General features: G+C 50.5%; 1 protein-coding gene across 1 annotated transcript in view; it reads right to left on the bottom strand.

Moving 5' to 3' along the window:
* The window catches only part of SLC12A8 (solute carrier family 12 member 8), a 55,250-nt gene that overhangs the window by 31,607 nt on the left and 3,894 nt on the right, over positions 1-19,749 (bottom strand). The window contains exons 2-5 of the mRNA XM_063161686.1: positions 15,862-16,072; positions 14,971-15,117; positions 11,957-12,148; positions 9,514-9,745 (exon numbers count right to left, since the gene is read on the bottom strand). Of these exons, the coding sequence (XP_063017756.1) occupies positions 9,514-9,745; positions 11,957-12,148; positions 14,971-15,117; positions 15,862-15,930 (640 nt within the window). The 5' untranslated portion in view covers positions 15,931-16,072. The remainder of the gene's footprint in view (positions 1-9,513; positions 9,746-11,956; positions 12,149-14,970; positions 15,118-15,861; positions 16,073-19,749) is intronic.

Below are 19,749 nucleotides of genomic sequence, written 5' to 3'. Positions count from 1 at the left end.
GCTGCAGAGCATCTGCCTGAGCTGCCAGGGCACTGAGAGATGCAGGATGTGGGAGCTCCTCAGCTCCTGCCCTACCCCACCCCAGCCCATGTTGCTGTTGGCAGCCCTTAGCAGAAAGTATTGGGAGAGGAGGTAAGAATGCAAAGGCACTCAATTCCCTCTGTAATTTCATCCCTAAATGCCAGTTAAACACATTAATGATCAAAAGGGCTCAGAGTGACCACAGACCCCAAGCCACAGGGAGCAGAAGCAAAAGCAGCACCTCTGCCACTGCTGTGACCCCAGAATGTGTCAGAAAATTGGCACAGCCAGCATTGCCCCACTCCTCACAGCAAGCCAAAAGGCCAAACCAAAGCTGAGCAGCAAGAGGCAGCCCAAGGTGGGGAGAGAAGCTCATTGCTAATTTTCCATTTGTGAACAAATAAGCTCCTGTTTTATCATCAGCACTGGGGAGATTGTTTCATGAATGAGGACAAACACCACACTTACGTTTCAAATTCGTCAGAGCTGCACGTAGCAAAAAATAGACAGGTTTTAGTGGAAAAAAGTTTGGCAAGAGGGTAGTGAGGAGGAAAGATTAGAGCAAATTTAAAGAAAGCAGGGAAGGAGTTCCCTTGCCCAGTACTTTCTCTGCACCCACAATAAAGCCAGCAAACCTAAAAAGAGAGAGTATGCACAGTCTGTAATTGCAGGAGCGAAAGCCACAGTTAAAACAATCTATAAAGGCCAAGCCCTGAGAAAGGCAACTGGAATCCCTTATCTTTTGATGGAAAAGAATGTGCTCCCTGAGATTAATGACGTGTTTACCCGAAAGGAAATCGCCGCCCTTCTGAAGCAGCGAGTGTTTGTTCCTCCCCAGTCCCTGTGTTCTGCTCCAGAGCTGATCTCCCAAACCTCCTGTTTAAAGTCAGCACACAATGCAGCTTCCTGCTGCTGGGGGCTCCGGGGATCCCACCATTAACCCTGTCCCAAAACCACCATCTGTGCACCTGAGCATCCCCACCCACAGCGGCGGGGACAAACCGGGATGTTTAAATGGCATTTAGGGCAGGAGCAGAATGCAGGGCATGAATCACCCCGGGCACACACAGGGATCAGCCGAGCTGGCAAATGGGCAAACTGGGGATGCTGACAGCGCTGCCGAGGGAAAGCTCTCTGGGCCATCTCTTCTCAAATTGATCAGGGGTTTGGCAGCTGTCCTGCAGGCCAGCCTGCTGCAGGATGCCTTGGGAAGAGGCTTGGCATCAGCAGTGCAATGCTCTGCTGTGTTAGAGGAGACCTGGGGGGACATGGGGTCCCTGCTCTGAATACCCTCATGTAAGCAAGAAAAACTGCAGCAGAATGGCCAGGGCTGATCTGTTTGGGGAAACCTGGAGAAAAAAGCGTCATCATCCCTTTGCATCTTTGGTAACTGCACCCCCATCTCCCCGTGGAGCATCCCAGCCATGAGAGCAGAGCACCTCCTCTCCCCGAAGGCAATGGACCTGCAGCTCTGGGTGCTAGCCAGCAGCTAAAAATAGCATAAAAGGCAGAATAAACAAAGGGAGCTGCTTAAATCTGTCTCCAATGTTTGTCTTTAGCTAATGGAGCGGTTTCCATGTGCAGGATGCTGTCACCTCTCTCAGATCAGGAGGCAGCCCATGCTGCCCCCAGGCACACCACATCTCCTGCAGGACTGACGGGGTGGGAGGAAATGCTAATTTCTGCCCAGCTACCCTGTGCCTGCTTTATCTCTGCCTCAGCTTCTGGGGAAAGTGGAAAACCACTAATGTACACAAGAGCACACTGGGAGCCTGCAGAGACAGCTCCTCATCACAAAGGCACTGGTTAAATAAAGGAAAACTTAGGAATGTGCCCGTGGAAGTGGCTAGCAGAGCTCTTTGGCACTTACTCAGTCTCTACAGGTTGGTGGGATGTAGTAATTTTTTCCAAAAAAGCCACAAAATTAAAATTTTCTGCAGTTAGAAACACTGAAATACTGGTTAGGAAAAAAAAAGTAAGGGATTTTTAACACAGGTGTTTCAACTTTTTAAAATCTTCTTATGTTATGCATTATTTAATGCTAAGCACTAGACTTGCTGTAATATATAAATCCTTCCATTACTATTTGATTTCTTTGATGTGGTATTTTCAGCCTGGCTTGTTCAATGGTATTCAAACCAGCTGGCGAAAATTATTTTATTCGTTGCAAAGAGGACAAGAAGTACAGTGTCCCTTGCCCCATCCTTCTTCCAGGAAAGCAGTTTTCATCAATGGGGTGCCATTATCAATTACAGAATGGTATTTCTTGGAAGTTCGTGCCCCGAGAGCCCAGCTGTGGGAGAACTGCAGAACTTCTCCAGTGAAAAGCCCTGGGCTCCAGAGATCAGAATTTGGGCTGAGTCAAGGCACAACAATTGGAGGAAAATGAGTGGCAGTGCAGTGGTGATGACACACATCCTTTGGAGTGGCCTCCCCTCCATCTCAGGGCTGCTCCATGAATTGTTTGGGACAAAGCCCAACCCACGCTGATCAGATCCCCATCTTTCAAAGGAAAGATGATTCAAGTTAATCCACCAGATCCTGCCACGAGCCCTCTGCCATCCTCATGACTACAGCATCCCCTGCTCCCAGCTTCCCATGATAAATTATGGATATATTATCCACATGACAGTGGTACTTCAAAAGAAAACTATTCCTTTTGTTGATTTTTTGATTTTGTGTCTAAAAGGATAGTTTGTTTTTATTTTTGGAAGGTTTTCATTATCCTCTATACTCAACACACACACAGCTACAGCCTTAAGTCTGGCTTCAGAATGCAAATCAAACCAAACAGCATTTGATTCTGGAAAGGTTGAGCAAGACGTTGTCACCTAAAAGGATTTTTCTGTTTACTTGTTTGAAACTATTAATTTAATTCTGTGTAAGTCATAGAATAGATTTTCCCTAAAAAATCAATTTTCAATGGACGCTTTTCCCCCTTTGAACCACTGAAAGAACCACTGAGCCACCATCCAGGTTAGTGAAGGCACAACCAGGATAAAATCCCTTACTTACAGACAAAAAAGGCCAAAAATTGTTAACACAAGCCAGGAGAGAGGATGAACAGCAGATAAGGAGCTATTTCCCACACAAAGTTTTCTCTTTAGCCTAGGAGAGGAATGCAAACTAGAAGTGAAGTGGCTGGAGGAAGAAACTAATATCTAGAAGTTATCTTAATAAATCAAATCCCTAAATAAGGAAAGCTGATTCAGGGCACAGCTGAACTGTGACTGGAATTACACACTGGGGGAATGAAAAAAAAGAAGAGGCAAAATATCCCCATCATTTGAAAACTATTATATGGTGGCACCAGAAAAAAGAGGAAAAAAAATCAATGCAATTAAATAAAGCTGTCCCATCCAAACACAGCAATGAGAAGAGAGGGAGAAATTGTGGGATGATATATATCCTCCTCAAACCAGCCAGTTTTATTGGTTCTGTAGTTGCTGCTGAAGGAGAGCCTGCACAGGAGGTTTTATGGGAGGGAGGGATGGAGGGGGAAAGCCCACATGAAGGCAGAATCTAACAAAGCCAGCCAGGGTATTTCAGGGTTTATTACAAGTTCTAGGAAGATGAGCTTAGCATTGCTTCACAGGGAAACAGCAAAGCAATTAAAGGTTAAATCAATGTGTGCAAACCCTCCTGTGTGCATCAGGAACTCCATTACCTACTGAGCAAGCTTGAACCTGCAACAACCTGAGCAAGCCCTCTCCTGGCTCCAGGAATGAACCTGGCCAGCCAGTACAGGACAGCACCATTCAGAGGCACATTTTAGGGTCTCATTTAGGGGAGGCCAGGGCTCTGCTCATCCCCAGCAGCTCATGGCACAGGGCTGCTCACTCCCATGGCTCAGCAGCCCTGAGAGGACTGAGCACCAGAGGCCTGCCAAGCAAGGTGCTTCAATGCAAAAGGAAGGACACCAGATTGTGCCAAGCCCTCCAGAGACCCCAGACAGTGGGTTTAGGCTGCAGGAAGGGATAAACCTGGCATAGCTGTGACCAGAGCAGGGTCCCCAAGGATGCAGGGAAGGATCCACCTGTGGAAATTTTTATGAGCAGATTAGATGCGCACGGCATCCATCCCCAGTGCAGCCCAGTGGGTGCAGGAGGGCAGGACCCACAGACCCTGATCCCTCCTCCCCTCTTTCCCAGCTCCTGGGAGATGCTCAGGAATCCCACCTGGGCTGGGCAGGGCAGGGACACAGCGGTGCCAGCCCCATCCCAGGGTGCAGCAGCTGTGCTGACACCTGAGCATCTGTCAGATATCAATTCTGCTGCTCCCCAACACAGCCCCACTGCTGGATGTCCTCCAGCAGGGAAACACCGTGAAAACCAACTACAAACAGGGCTGCATCTCAGGCTAGCTGCTTTGGGGCTTCTTCTTCTAAATAAACTGCTTTAAATACCTGCTTCAGAGAACCTGGACAGAGCGGTGTAGCTTTCCTCTCACTATCTAAATAAGGCCTCTAACAATGTTATCACTTTCCAAAACACATCTGTCCCGCAGCTCCTAGCCCAGACAATTGGCAGGTAACCAGTTAATAAATGTCTTCGCCAGACTGTTGAATAGGCTGGCCCCGACTCAAGAGTGATGTCAGGGCCATTCAATGCACTATAATTGGAAAAAGCTGGGAAAAGCAATCCCATGTTTTTTAATAAATAAGGAGTGTATTAGCAGCCTCCTGCCTTTATTCACCACGGTGTGTACCTTGTTCAGTAGCAAAGTGGGATTTTATTTTTCTTTTTGCTGCCGCTCGTACGGTGATTTCTACTTGGGACTTGGTGCCAGTTTCCAGATGTGTCTCAGGCCAGGAAGTCAGCAATCAGCCTGGATAAAGCCTCTGGGATTTGCTGCAGATCATCTTTTGACACACACATCCTTCCTGCACCCTCTCTTATGATATTGGGGCACACCCCTTGTGCCCAAAAATAAAATAAAACAACCCAGAGCCAAGCAGAAGCCCCTGATTAGGATGCTTTGATCACTTTCATATTCAATCTCTGGGAATATTTTTAATTAATTCAGTCCATCGAAGCCCCAGAGGCAGCATTTGAGGCATCTTTACAACACCAGAGTGTCTATATACATAAATCACCTCAACAATTGCAGGTTCCCTGTCTGCTGGAGCAGCTCCAGGCAAAACTCATCTCCCACAAATCCTCTCCAGTGGTACCCACAGGACAGCATCAGCTCCCCAGCTCGGCCATAGAACACTGGAGGGGGATGAATCCTCCAGAGCACTTGTGAAGATGACAAATGAGTTTTCTGGGCTCTGTGTGAGCAGCTTAGGGAAGCTGAAACCCAAGCGGGTGACATGAAGGATGTGGTTTGCATGGAAAATAATCCCAAGCAGAAGCACCCTGACAGCAATATGCCTTTCAAACCTCCCTGCATCCCTAAGAAAGGAGCTACCCAGATTTCCCAGCCTGAGGAGAGGGGTTTAGCCCCACAGAGCCAAGCTCCAGGCTCACCCCAGCCCTGTGGTATCATCTCCTGCAGGACCGGGGAATCCCAGCCCAAGGGGACACAATTACCGAATTACTAACAAGATAATTTATTTCTCACCCCCACCAGGCATTTAAGAGGCTGTTGTTGGGCCTCTGGTGATTCCTTTCATCTCCCCATCAAAGCACAACCAAATTAACAGCAGCCCTGCTCCCAGAGCAGCTCTGCTCTCACAGGGCACCTGGGAGCCACTGCCAAAACAGGAAAGCAGGCGCCTCATTGAAAGGGAGTATTTGGGAGTCACCCTACACAAAAATTAGCAGAGATATGCTAGGAAAATAAAATAGTGGGCATTAACAAATGGCTTATCTTCTTTTTTTTCCGTGACTCTAATGTTCAGGATGTGAAAAGGCCAAAAAAGTTTCACATACTGTTCTGAGAAACTGGTCAGGGAGAGGAGCATCCTCTCCTCTACTTTCACTGCTCCTCCCAAAATAACTCAGGTTGATGTAGAGGTCTGGACCTCCATCATTAAAATACAGACACACACAAGCCAAAACAACCCTGCATTGCTGCTATGTTGCAGCCAGTGCTGGGTCTGGGTGATGGGCTGAGAAGGGGAGCGCTGGCTGATTTCAATTCACCTGTGTTAGGTTTGCTAAAAACACTCACCTGTGCTAGGGAGAAAGGGAATAGGGATGTGTCCTGTCTGGAGGAGGAGCACAGGGGTCTCTGTTCCTGGAGGAGGGACTGACTGGAAGCTGGGTGGGCAGAGGCAGCTCAAGGAGGCTGGTTCCCACACAGAACAGGAGCCCCTCTCCTCCCTACCCACCCCTGGCAGAGATCCCAGCCTGGGATGTGACCAAGCCCCAGGGGAAGTGCCAGCTGAAGCCAAGGGAGGGTTTAGGATTAACTCCAAAAAATCAGCCAGTCCCACCCCACCCTGCAGGCAGCCTGGGGGCCAGGTACAGGGACAGGGCACCTGGCAGCAAGCAGGCTGGCAGCCCAGAGGGGTCAGCAGGGTCTGCACCAGTGACCCCGAGCAGTCCCTGCCTGCTGCAGGCTCTCAGCTCCCCCAGCCCAGCCGGCCCTTGGAGCAGGAGCGAGCCACAGCGAGAGAGAGAGAGAGAGGAAAAAAAAAGGAGCAAGAGCAGCAGGAAGCCCTGCTGAGAAGCCCCCTTTTGTGTAAACATGCTCCGTCCTCAGACTAAAAATAAAGGCAAACCACAGGAAGGGAGTGAGAGCTTGGATAATATCCGATTTGGTGTGTGCCTGGGTGTGAGCCGCGGGAATGGGGAGAAGAGCAGGGGACTCCACCCAGCCCAGCCACACAAAGGCAGCCAGTTAAGGCCTTTAAGATGGACAGGCATTCCTGGAGATTATTTAAACTCAAGCAACTGCTGCTTGGCAGATGTGCAGTCCCTTCATGTGTGTGTGCAGCACTTGGAGATGTTAAGTGAGGGAAAAGGCAGGATGGCTGCACAAGGCCCATTTTACAGGGTCAGAGACTGAGACCCAAGGCTGTGAACTGAAACCCCATAAACCTGCCGTAAAACAAGGACATGACCCAGACAAGCTGTCAGCCACGATGCAGCTCACAGCTCCAGCCTCAAAAACCCCTTCTCCCTGCATGCTGCCTTTGCATCTCAGCCCTGCTGCAGGCACAGAGCCAAACTGAAAGCAGCAGCACGCTCCTGAGGGCTGGTCAGCGGAGCTCACACCCCAAGGGGGTCTCAAATGCTTCCCCTGATGCTGGGCTTTGGTGCTCTGCCCCCTGCCACTGTCACCAGCTGCCTCTGGAAGCTGGAGCTGCAGCACCACCTGCGTGTCCCACCTGCAGGCTCCTCGCAGCAGGGATGCTTTGCTGGTGGGTGCGATCCCAAGGGACAGACAGGCATCCATCCATCCATCCATCCATCCATCCATCCATCCATCCATCCATCCATCCATGCTGCACAGAAAGCAGCACAGCGAGAGGAGGCTCCTCGGAGCCCAGCGCTCACCCTCGGTGCTGACACACCACTCAGAGGCTTTCTGGGGAAATGCAGCGCTCGGGAGGATCCCCCTGCCAGGCCGGAGGGAGCAGCACTCCCAGGGTGTTTGGGAGCACCGATATCCTCAGCTGTCCCTGCCGGCTGTGCCCTGTCCCAGCCCAGGGCAGCTGCTCCGGGCTCCGGCACCATCAGCCCGATTGCTCCAGCACGGGGAGCCCTCCTGCTCTCCTTCAGCGAGCATCTGCCATGCTCAGCTGCCTCCTTTCCCTTCCTGTCGCTATTTTCTGTCAGAAGAAAATGACAGCGGAGGAAATCAAAGACACCTGTGGTGGCCTCTCCACTTGGGCATGTTTGCTGCTGACGTTTGTGTTCCTTTCATTCCTGCCTCCTGGTCCTGTGCCCACTTTCCTACTATCTGGTCTCACCTCGAGTATTCATCTTTCTCTGCTATTAGAAAGGTCCACGAGGAGCACAACAAAAATCCAACACACTCCCCCCAGCCCTGTTTCCTCTAGAAAACAACTTCCTATGGAGCACAGCTGTTTGGAGCAGGTCACTTGCTTTCCCTGCAAAACAGCAACACAACTGCCCCTGCTTCATTCTCATTTACAAGAATTGCTGAAACTCTCACGGGCACTCATTTGGGGCATTTCCCACATGCTAAATATAACGTGTAAATGCCTTTCCATGAGGCTCTATCTGGCAGGGGAGCAGCTGCTTCTGTCCCTGCGCACAAAAGAAAGCAGCAGCACGAATGACACTTGTGCCATCGGTGCTGGGAATACCCACATGGCCCCTCCTGCCGCCCAGCCCAGCTGCTGAACCACAGCTGCCAATGAAAACCGAAGATCTTTCCTTAAACTCACTTTAGTGGGTCACTTGCCACCCCCAAGGCGTTGCTGGACACAGAGGAAGCCAAGAAAAAGGTGACACCTTCTGTTTACTCAGCTAATTGCACTTCATTATTGCCCTGAAACGTGTTAGCAAGCAGACAGGAGAAAGGGAGCAGGACTTGGTGCAAGCAGGGCTGCAGGAGGGAGCCCTGAACCTCCCCTCGCCCGAGCTGGAGCTGTCACTGCAGGCTGGACTCGGTCTGGGAAAAGTTATGGGGAAATTCCTTCCCACCCATGGGTCCTTGATTTCCTACCCATGGGTCCTGGAACTCCCACCCATGGGTCCTGGAAACCCCAGCACCACCTGCCGTCCCCCAGCTCCCTGCTGGAGCCCCAGCACAGCCCAGGCCAGCACCCCCAGCACAGCCCTGGGCAGGTCCTGGAGCCCCAGCACACCCAGCACACCCAGCAGAGTGCTCAGCACAAACAGGGCCTGAGGGACCTCAGAGGTGTCCACACAAGATCCCCAGGGCTCAAATTCACAATCCTCATTTTCACAGGCACAGTGCTGAGTCAGGCAGCAGAAGGCTACAAAGAACGCTGCAGACACAGATGCTCTCTGTTGTTACAAAACCTCCAAGTATCTTCCAAGGTCTGGAAGATGCAGATATTTTGCTAAGTTTTAAAAAATCCTTACGTAAAGTTATCATCTTCATACTTCTTAGCTTGGCAATCATATGCTGACATTTGTTAATCATCAGTGACAAGTGTTAAATAAACTATCCAGTGTCATGTCCTAAGCTTTTCTTTCAGAATCATTCCATTTATGTATGCTATGACTTAAGAATGGCTTAAACTCTATTTAATTGCTTTTTTCCTTAAGACCTTTTCTGAAGCCCTGGCCCCCTCTTTTTCTTTCCTGAAACTGCTTCAGAAGTATCAGAAAGTATATCAGAAACATAACAGGAGCACAGATTGAGAGCTCAATCCCTGGGGTTAAACACCTAAATTAATAAGGCATCTTCAGTGATGCTCTGGAAACACTCCTTGCAAAATAATGGGTTGTCTCCAATAGATCAGTACCAAAGGACAGGGGACACATCTGGAAGCTCTGAACTCTACCACTGTCCAAGTGAGAGTCACTGCACAAACACAGCTAAGGAGAAAACCCCAGGGAAAGAATGCCTGCTGACCCCCAAGCAATGAACCCCCAGCTTTACCTGGATCAAGGTGTGTAAAGGACCCAATGACAAAGTCCAGCGTGGAGACAGCCAGCAGGAAGAGCAGCAGGAGCTGCAGCCTGATGATCCACTTCACCCCAGCCAGGTTGATCCCCAGCAGGCCCAGCAGGACGGCCAGGGAGACGCCACGCACTGCCCAGATGTTGCTGAGGCTCAGCACCCCTGCAATGGACTCTGCAAAGCCAGTGATGTACATGGCACCTGCAACACACTGAGGGACACGGCTCTGTCAGTGCCCCACGGAGAAAAGGGATCCCACCCACAGCCCCATGCTGGGCTCTGTTCAGACAGACAGACAGACAGACGGACAGACATTGGCTGTCACAGTGCAACCTTTAATGTTACTGCCACTGCCAAGGCAGCAGAGCTGCTGCATGGGCAGACAGGTGAGTCTGGGTTCTACTGTCACATCTACCCTCTATCAACACTCCAGGAGAAACCACACTGGCTTCTCTGAGAGAGAAAAGGATGAGCCAACTTCTCTTTCTCCCCTTCTTCTGTTTCTTCCCCTCTTCTGTTTCTCTGGAGGAAAGGGTCCCAGCTCAACACCTGCCTGAAGTAGCAGGTTTTTTTCCCCTTCACGGCCTCCTGGGGTTATTTTAACTCAGTGTTTAGTTTGGATGCAAACCCTGATGTTTCACCAGCTCCCCATCTCGCTGCTGGAATGGAGCCTGCCCTCTGGGGGAGAGCACATTGTGTGAGCCAGGACATGTCCCTGTTTGCCTTGCAGCAGGACAGGCCACACACTCTGCCCTGGGGGCTCAAACACACTGCAGCACAACCCAAAACACCAGGAGAGTTCACTCCAGAAATTCCTGCTAGCTGACATTCCAGCAACAGCCCTTCCAGCGCCTGGCATCCCTGGAAAACCAGGGCAGGGCAGACAGCTGCAGTGATACGGCTGCTGGGACCTTGGGGGTGCAAGCCCAGCACCCTGTGCACAGCTGAGGGATGTGGAAGGGACACAGGACAGCAAGAGAGAGCCCCCATTGACTGCAGATCCCCACCTGGGACTGACCCAGCACTGCCCACTGAGGGAGCAGCACAGCCTGGCCCATACCAGGAGCTGCAGGGTCGTGAGGTTTTCAGCAAGGCTGGTGGCAGGCAGATGCTCAGATGGGCACTTGGAGATCCTGGGGGATTCCCTTGCATCACAGGCAGGCAGATCAGGGAGCTGCACCCTCAGAGTTTTCCTCTGCAGGACATGGGCAGGATTCCCACTGACCCCAGGGAGAGCAGGGAACAGGGCTGCCCCATCTCTGGCAGCAGCTGCCCCCTGGCAGAGCTTACAGCACTCCTGAGCATCCTGAGCAGAGCATCAGCCTGCAGCTGGTGCAGGGCACGCTGGGCAGAAAGCAGGGCTGAGAGAGGAAAGGCATCAGCAGCTTTGGGGAGCAGGCAAAGTGATTTTAGTGAGCTGCCAGCCCCTGTGCACAGGGGTGCCAAGGCAGGGCCAGGGCTGCTGCAGCCCAGCTTTTACGACCCTCAGGACAGGCTGCAGCCTGATTGCTTTCCCAGATGGGGTCCTCTCAGAGAGCAGGAGTGGAAAATCTGACAGGAAGGATTCTCATGTGTGGCCCATTTCCATATCTTGGCTTGTGACTGGGTTCAGTTCGTGTTTTATGGACGCTTGCTGTTAATCTGGAGTGAAAGGAGAAGAGGGGATTATTTTTGGTTTGGGGGCTGTTCAGGAGTTTTGGAGATTGCTGTAAGCCAGTCAGTTAAAAACAAACCTCCATAAAAATGCTTCTCTGCTCACCACATCACCACATTTTATACTGTTCATAACATCTTTATGGGGGGAGAGGGTTAAGTTACTGCAGGTTTAAGCGATTATTTTCCGTTCTTTTTGTAGACTGCTTGTGTATTTTTGTGCCTCACCACCCCAGCAGCTCCTTGGGATCGTTCAGAAAATGCAGAACTGTGACTTTTGGCTCACAAGGAGTCAATTATCTGTGGCCCTTACCCTGCCCAGCTCCACTTGTGCTGGCTCCCACAGGGAAGCAGCCAAGGCCTGCCCAATCCCTGAGGGCACATGGAGCATGCCAAGGCCAACCTGCCAGCCCACAGCCTCTCATGAGCTTTGCTTGGCCACCCTGACCTCTCCTGCTTGGTTTAATTTCAGTTTCCTGCCAGCAAGGGCATGTCCTGGCAATGGGGTGATTTGGGAAGGGAGGACATGTCCTGCAGGGCTTGTCCAGACACTCAGCTCCTCCACCAGGGCACCCATGCCAGGCAGCACATTGCCATGCTCAGGCTTGCTCCTGGGGAGCAGCGTGGGCCCAGAGCTCCCTGTGCTGCTCTCCCATGCTGCATTACCCTGATTTTACCTGAAGCATTACTTTCTGCAGCAGGACAGCACGAGATTAATGTCTGCATTGCAAAGTTTACAAATTCTCTTTGAGTAATTTCTTAAAATTACCTGGCCAAAAATGTAAAGGAGGCCAATGGTGCCCCCAACTTGACCTCCAAGGATAGTAGAGATCATGGAGTAGACTCCCCCACTTCCAATGCTGCACTTCTCACACACCCCAATTCCAGACAAGACTGTCACCAGGGCAACCAGAATGACAAAGGACACCAGAAACATGCCCATTACAATGCCAGTGTTTCCCTGGAATGAAAAAAAAAATCAAATAAAGATTAATTCACACCAATCTGCTGGGACAGAATAAGAACCTACCCACTTTAGTCACTGGTGATCCATGGATCTGGAATCATTACAGATTAAAAGAAACACACACGGACCCCCCTACTTATCTAATTAACGTAATTGATTGCCACATTTAGAGCCTTTATTAACACCCCTTTGATGAGAACCTTGTCCTGCAGCCTGGGGCTGGGCAGACCTTTGCATGAGCAGGTTCTGCCCTGTAAATGGGCTCCTCCATGAATCACTGATTTTGTCCACTGGTTTAAAAGGAATGAGGTCAAACAGTGATTCAGCCACCACAGTCAGGGGATCACTGCCTGTCTGCATGGTTTAGAATGACATGCTTAAAAAAAAAAAAAAAAAACCCAAAACACTTTCATAACAAAAAGCAGTTCCAAAATTGAACCCCTGGGATTTGCAGCGACTGATTTATTAACAGCATCAAGCTTGCATTTTAATTTTTCAGAACATTTACCTTTGAAAGCTCTGATCCCTGCAAACAATGAGATGCCAAAGAACAAACCCCAAAGGCAAGGCAGCGTGGAAGATAAATCATGCTCTCCCAAAGCAGAATGCACCATCAGCCCTTATCTGCAGGGTGTGCTCAGGGGCAGGTGGCTCTCGCCCTGCCTGGGCTCTGGAGACTTTTCTGCACAGGGTTCAGCCCCATGATAAAAATCCAACCCTTCCTGCTTGGGGCAGAGGGAGGGCTGCAGGAGGAGCTGCTGTGCCCATCACTGTGTGGCAAAGAGAAAAAGTCTCTGAACAAACACAGCTGCAGGTGCCCATTGGTGGCTTTAAACACCAGCACAACCCTTTCTTTGGAGGAGTTCAGTTTGCCATTTAGGGTCAGATTTTCAGAAAGAAAAGGTGCTTGGTACCTCCAAAAGAATTCAAGAACTCTTCTGAGCTCAGGGCCTTCCCACTCACTTGCACTGTAATTTATTTTCCAGGGTCAGGAGTTTTCCCCCGTGCTCCAGCCCACCTTCCCCTGCTGACAAATCACTCAGGCCAGTGCACAGCAGTCTGAAGGCTCCTCCAGTGCTTTGTTAACATCTGGCTCCCCTTCCTTTGACTCCTATTCCAAGCCATGTCCATATCCCCTCTCTCCAGCCCTGCTCCAGCAATGCTCATCTCTGAGGTCGCACTGGCCATGATGGGTTTTTTATCACCATTGCTTCCCTGCTCTGGGGTTGGTTGAAATCCCAGATTCTTTTTTTTCCTTTTCTCTTTTTTTTTTTTTTTTTTTTGTGAAAAAACCAGACACATATCCAGGATGTTGGTATCATCATAAAGTCCTGTTTTGGCTCAGCATCCTGCTGCCTGTGACAGGGCTGTTATCTGGTCAGTGGGGAGCAGAGCCAAGGATTGCTATAAACACAGCTGTGGTTGGGTCAGCACCACAGCCCACCCAAACCCCATGCTCCTTTTTAAAAGGACAATTGTTCTTTTTCTTCAGCTGCTTACTCCAGGTTAAATGGTTAATAAACATTATATGCTTCAGTTAAAAAAATAAATAAAAAAAAAGCAAACATATGCAAACATTCACTTAGCCTTGGGCTTTTTCAGAAAGGAGGTACCAGGCTATGGCAGCTGTTAATGGGCAAACCAATGGTTCCTACAGAATAAAGGGTTAACACTGAGACCAAAGGGGAATGCTGGGCTCACAGCAACAATAGCAAGCAGAAAAAGTGGGAAGGAAAAGCCCCCATTAAGCAGTGATGCTTATTTATGCATGCACGCTGGAAGGGGTTAGTGCAGCAGCAATCCCTGTTGAACATTTCAGCAAGATTTGGTCCCCTGGAGCTGCAGAGCTTCACCAGCCCCAGCTCTGGAAATTTATAGCAAAAGCCTGACTCTGGGAATAGCTTGACATATGACTGTTCTCTGCCAGGGGAGCTCTGTGCCAGCCCTGACTTCTCCTCCCTTCCCTTTCATGCTAGCTTCCAGCTGGTTCCGTTTTTCTTTCATTTACTGGCTTTGTTTATATTTGTGTTTGCTCCAGAAGTAACTTGCTTTCAAAGGAGATGTGGAGGAAATAAAATCAGAAGGAAAAGGAAGCTAAAAAATAATCTCAACTTCTCCACCACAGCAACTGCAGCTCCCCTCAACACCTCCAGCAAAGCCATTTCCAGTGCAGAGTGCAAGTGTCCTCCTGCTCCTTTTGGAAGGTGCCCACCATGCCAGTGACAAAAACTCTGCCTGAAGCTCAAATCCCATCCATCTCTGGGGAAGCTTTTCTTTGTCTAAGAGGAAATTTTGAGGCATAATACAGTATTTTGCATCAGGAGGGGACAGCATTCCAGGCTCTGACTCTCAGAGATGCTATTAAGGACTCAGCAGTGGAAGATCCTTTGATAGCAATGACAATTTGACCTGACTGAGGATTCCCCATTCAAAAACTCAGGAACTCCAGCACTGGCATGTTTGGAATAGAGCTCCTTCAGTGGTGTTGGGAGGATGGGTGAGTGGCTTTACCTGGAAAAGTGTTAATTTCTCCTCAACAATACGACACAAGAGTGTCCCTGTTCATTATCAAGGTTGGCTGCTGTATTTTCCTTTCTCTTTCTGAAAGCTGAGGTAGGAAACCACTCACAAAGGTCACTTCAGCTGCACATTTTAGTGGAACTTTTTGAACAGCTACAAAATACCAGAGGGCATGAGCAACATCTGTAACAAAGAGCATAGAATCCAAAACCCTTGGGTGGTGATGGGGATACGAGGCAAGGCAGGGCAGAGGAAAATATCTTTTCAAACATTCAACCAAGTCAGCACTTGCTCACCACAAGCCATCCTGTCCTTAGGAAAAGAACCACTCCAAAAATGTTGATCATGCAGGAGGTGAAGACCCCATCCCACGTTCCAAAGAGCACTGGCTCCCATACAAACAGCTGGATCTTCCACCAGGGCTTGGTCTGTGTTTGAGATACCTAGAGAAAAGCAAAGCCTGGGGTTACCTCTCATGTTTGATGGTACCAACAGCCACCAACAGGGGGATGGACACCAACAGCTGCTGATACACTGCTCTGCTGCAAGCTGTCCCTAAGATAAGGGGCTGTCAGGCTGTTGGAATATCTGAGCCCTGAAAGAGATGGCTCCTACAACTCCCTGTTTATATTCTTGTGGGATAATCAGCAACAGAGCCCTGCTGAGCCTCAGTGAATTAATCCAAATGCATCAACCAAAAGCACCATTCCAGGGTCCTTCCCAGAGCCTGCAGCTACACACTCTGCTTCTCCTCCTGTCCCTTCCAAACTCTCCACCAAGGCAGGCAGGGCTCTCAGTGCGTGGGGGAAGTCCCTTAGAGGATATGACAAACCAGCTGGGTAGGTCCAACAGAGTAGATTAAGATGGTTTTCCCATCACAGCCATATCTGATCAGGACCCTTTGCTTCTCGAGGAGACATGGGGGTCTTGGGACACAGTGATTTTCCAGAGCTGCTGGAACCAAGATCTGAAATTCCAGGGAAACTGCAGTTTTCCTATGGAACTCCTTCCTCTTGCCCTCTGAAAATCAACTCCTCTTTCCTTTTCTAAGTCATACACCCCAGACATACACACTAAAACAAAGGGCAGTTCTGTTACTTCACTCCTGTTCCCTTGCACAGAGGTGACCAGGAGTGCAGAGGCCCTGGAGATGGAAATCTGGGAAAGGAGCTGGCTCTGTGACATACCTGCTGTGCTTCCTCATGGAAGAGCTCCTGCACATATCCCTCACTGCGGGCACCACCGCAGCTGAACATCTTCTCCTGGGCTCTGCCTGCCCAAAGCTCAGCTCTAGCACAGCCTCAGCCCAAGCTGCTCTGGGAGGGAGCTCAGCTCAGTCCAATTCCTGCAGGGCTGGCTCCTCCGTGGTGGAAGATTCATGGTTTTATCCCAGCCTCCCTGTGGAAGCAGGAAAGATGAAAGACACAACTGCTGCTTTCTCAGTCTGCCAAAGCACAGGGCATTGTCCACACAGTCAACAAACAGCAGCTGGTAGCAGATGCTGAACCAGAGGGACACCACAGCAAGCAAAGAGCAAGGCTCCCCCAGCACAGGCTCCACCATCAGCCACACATTCAACAGCCCTTGGTAGCCTTTTCCAAACCTAACCCCAGCATCCTGCAGCACTGGCTCCACAGCTCCACAGCGTTGCCTGCAAAATGCATTTCCTCTCCTTGGTTTTAAATCTGGTGCCTGGTAATGTCATTGCATGCTCCTGTGCTCCAGTGACACAGGACACATGGATTATTCACTTCCCAGCACCACTCATCACTTCACTGCCTTGACCACATCAGCCTCAGCTGTGCCTTTTGTACACCAGGGTCCTGCCTTGTATATTCAGTGTATCAGTTACGCACAGGCTCCCACACCAAGTGTCAAGAGAGACCTTTTGGCTCTTCCTCAGTGCAGTACACCATGCCTGGGTAAGACAAAGAGGGCTGCAGCCAGAGGGGAGCAGGACTTGTTCTTCAAATGTGGAGAGGGCAGCTTGTCTGGATCACTGGCTCTCCTGGGCCAGGTGATTTGCTGGCCAGCTGAGCCCTCATGCTTACAGGAACCAACCACGATCACACAAGGCTTGTACCAAGGGCTGGACACCTTCCCTGAGAGCAGAGACCAAATGAATCACAGGGCAGGAACCCAACAGAAATGTGCTTTGCCTATTGCACAGAGCCATACAGGAACTGCCTTGTGTCACTCAGGATTTCTGCACCAGGGTCTGAGTGCCTTTCACCACCCTGCCCCTATTACTCTGCTTTGAGATGCCCAGTACTAAATAACCAAAGCAGGTGCTGCTGCACCACAGTGTTCCAGTGGCAGAAGGTCTCCTGCAGCAGGGCTGCAATGGCCAGCACAGGAGGTTTTCTCTGCCCTGCCCACATGGGCAGTAAAGCAGCACCAAAGCCATGAGAGTTCACAGATGCTCTGCTGCTGCCCCACATTTCTTGAAGCAAATAACCCTTCACAATATCACAAATGGGGGACACTGGGGCTTCAAGCAGGGCAAAAGCAGCAGGAGCAGGTGAACTCTAAAGAAACAAAGCTCATGGTTTTTGTTTGTTTGTTGCTTTTTTTCAAATAGCCAAAGTAATAAAAAATGGAAGAAAATACACAACATGAAACAAGATTACAATTGAATAGCCACATTCTCCTAAAAATCCCCAGTGGAGTCCTTCCTTTACTTTCACTCAGTAAAGCATTCACTGGGGTCACACAACCCAGTGTGCCACAGCAGGCCCATCTAGATGTGGAGAATACAGGCTGCAGCTCTGCAGCCCCCTGCTCTCCTAAACCACTCCAAGGGAGTCAGAAGGGGATGGCTCCAACCCAGCTCAGGGCTGAAGTGACTCCCTCAGTGTGCCTGGTGTGTGACATTACATGTGGGTGATGCACCCATATTACCCACCTGAAACTTGCAAAATGCTACAAGAAGGGCTGCACACATGGATTTTAGACTTGAAGCACACCTAGCAAGAAATATTACCTTCCTAGACATTTAAATCCCCTTATCTCACTATTTCCTTCCTTTTTCTCTGCTTTAAAACCCTTTTACAGCCCTGTGCTCTAGAGCCCTTTCTGCTCAGCTACTGCTCACCCTGCTATAAGATCTTCCTCCTCCACAATCCCAGGAAATTGCCTCTGCACTGCTCCTCTGTGGCATTTCCAACCGCCCAAAAATCTTATTACCCAATTCTGTAATTATTTACATCCCACCACAACTCCTGGATCCATTGGTCCCTGCAAGGCAGCCAAGGCAGACACGGGAGGGGGTGTAAAGCACAGGAGTGGGAGCTGAGCAATTGCATTCACAGTCACATCCCAATCCATGGACATGCAAGTGTTTCTGCAATTCAGGGTCTGTGAGTGGAAAGCCCTTGGGGCAGGCACCCTCCTCTTGCCCCACACAGCACTCTATCCGCACAGGGATATTTCTGGGTGCTATTTTTTATCTTGGTCACCAACCCCAAGGAGGCTTGTTCTGCTATACACACCAGCAGGAAAAATAAACTAAACAGACTCAATTTTCCTCGAATATAAGTGAGCCTCTTACTTGAAAGCAAATTGCTGTTATTTTTCCTGAAGTTTCTGCCAAATACACTAGCCAGTCTATAAATTAAACACAAAGGTCTGTTTTAATCTTTCCATACCATTTAGCGCTCAAGAGAGCAGAAGAGCATTAGCAAACCTCGCAGAAACATTACAAAGGCTCATCTCCTTTTCCTGCAACACTTCTATATTTAATTGCAAAACCAGATTCCTATATAGATGAAATTTCTGTGCCCTGCATATCCTTTCAAAGCACTATTTTATTAATCATCGCATTAAAGCAGCTTCTGAGCTAAGCGTCGCTGCTCTGGCTGGTTTCGAAGAGGAAAGGTTAGCGCCTTCCCAAGCACAACTGCGTGTGGTCCCACGGCCTCCGGAGCCAGAGGAGGCTCCTCAAGCCTCTCCTCCCAAGGGACACCGCAGCCGACAGCGTTTTAGTTTTAATCAGTCCCTTCGACTCCTCTCCGGGTCAAGTTCTCAAAAACACCTAATTTAGGAGTCTTTTAGGAAAGGGGAATTGAAGGGAAATGAAGCGGTGGGCAGCGCAGCAGAGGTAACGCCACGCAGAGCGGCGCTGGGCTGTTCCCAGTTACTCATTTACTGCCCCGGCCGGGCAATTACCGAGCTCGTTTTGTTTTCACATATCTCCGCAGAGCGACGAGGGCTGCGGAACACCAGACGTGGGAAGCGAGCCCGGATTCTCTCCTGCAACTTCAGCTTTCCGGAGAGTTCTGTTTGGCGAGGCCACGGCGCTGCCCGCACCTGGGGGCTGCGGCCGCACCGGGCTGCGCGCCCCGCCCGGGCACCGCTCCCACCCACCCGTTCTCTCTGTTTGCTTTGTCCTTTTTAAAATTCTTCTTTTCTCAAATTTTCCATTTCCCCCTCTTTTTTTTTTTTTTTCTTCCTTTTTGTTTCCCTGGGTTTTTTTTTTTTTTGCTTTTTTTTCTCTTCTATTTCCTTTTTTCTGGTTTTATCTCACCTTTCCTTTTTAAACTCCCTCCCCACGCCCTTATTAGCCTTTTTTTCCTTTTGGCGGGGGAGCTCTTTTCCACCATTTTTTATGCCCCCACCACGGTTTTAATTTTTTAGCTTTGCTCCCCCCCGATTACCTCCCTCCTTCCCTCCCTCCGCCCCGGCCGAGCCGCGCAGCACCGGGGGGAGCAGCGGGCGAAGCCGAGCCCAGCCCGGGTACCCGCGGTGCCGACCCCACTCACCTGGCGGCTCCCGGACCCTCCCTCCTTCCCTCTCTCCCTCCTTCCCGCCGGGTCCCGCGGCGCCGCCTCCTGCTGGGGCGGCCCCGGGCGCTGCCACGTCTGCCCGGGCACCGCGCCCGCCCCGCACCGGCACCGGCACCTGCCCGACCCGGACCGGGACCAGCACCGGCACCTGCCCGGGCACCGCGACCGCCCCACCGGCAGCACCGGCACCTGCCCGACCCGGACCGGGACCGGCACCGGCACCTGCCCGACCCGGACCGGACCCAGCCGTGCCCGGGACACGCCGGCTCCAGGAGCGCCGAGCGTGGGGAA

The sequence above is a fragment of the Melospiza melodia genome, chromosome 8 (assembly GCF_035770615.1).
Source record: "Melospiza melodia melodia isolate bMelMel2 chromosome 8, bMelMel2.pri, whole genome shotgun sequence".
In the NCBI taxonomy this organism is placed as follows: domain Eukaryota; kingdom Metazoa; phylum Chordata; class Aves; order Passeriformes; family Passerellidae; genus Melospiza; species Melospiza melodia.
The sequence above is the reverse complement of the archived record's forward strand: the minus strand, read 5'-3'. Positions and strand labels throughout refer to the sequence as shown.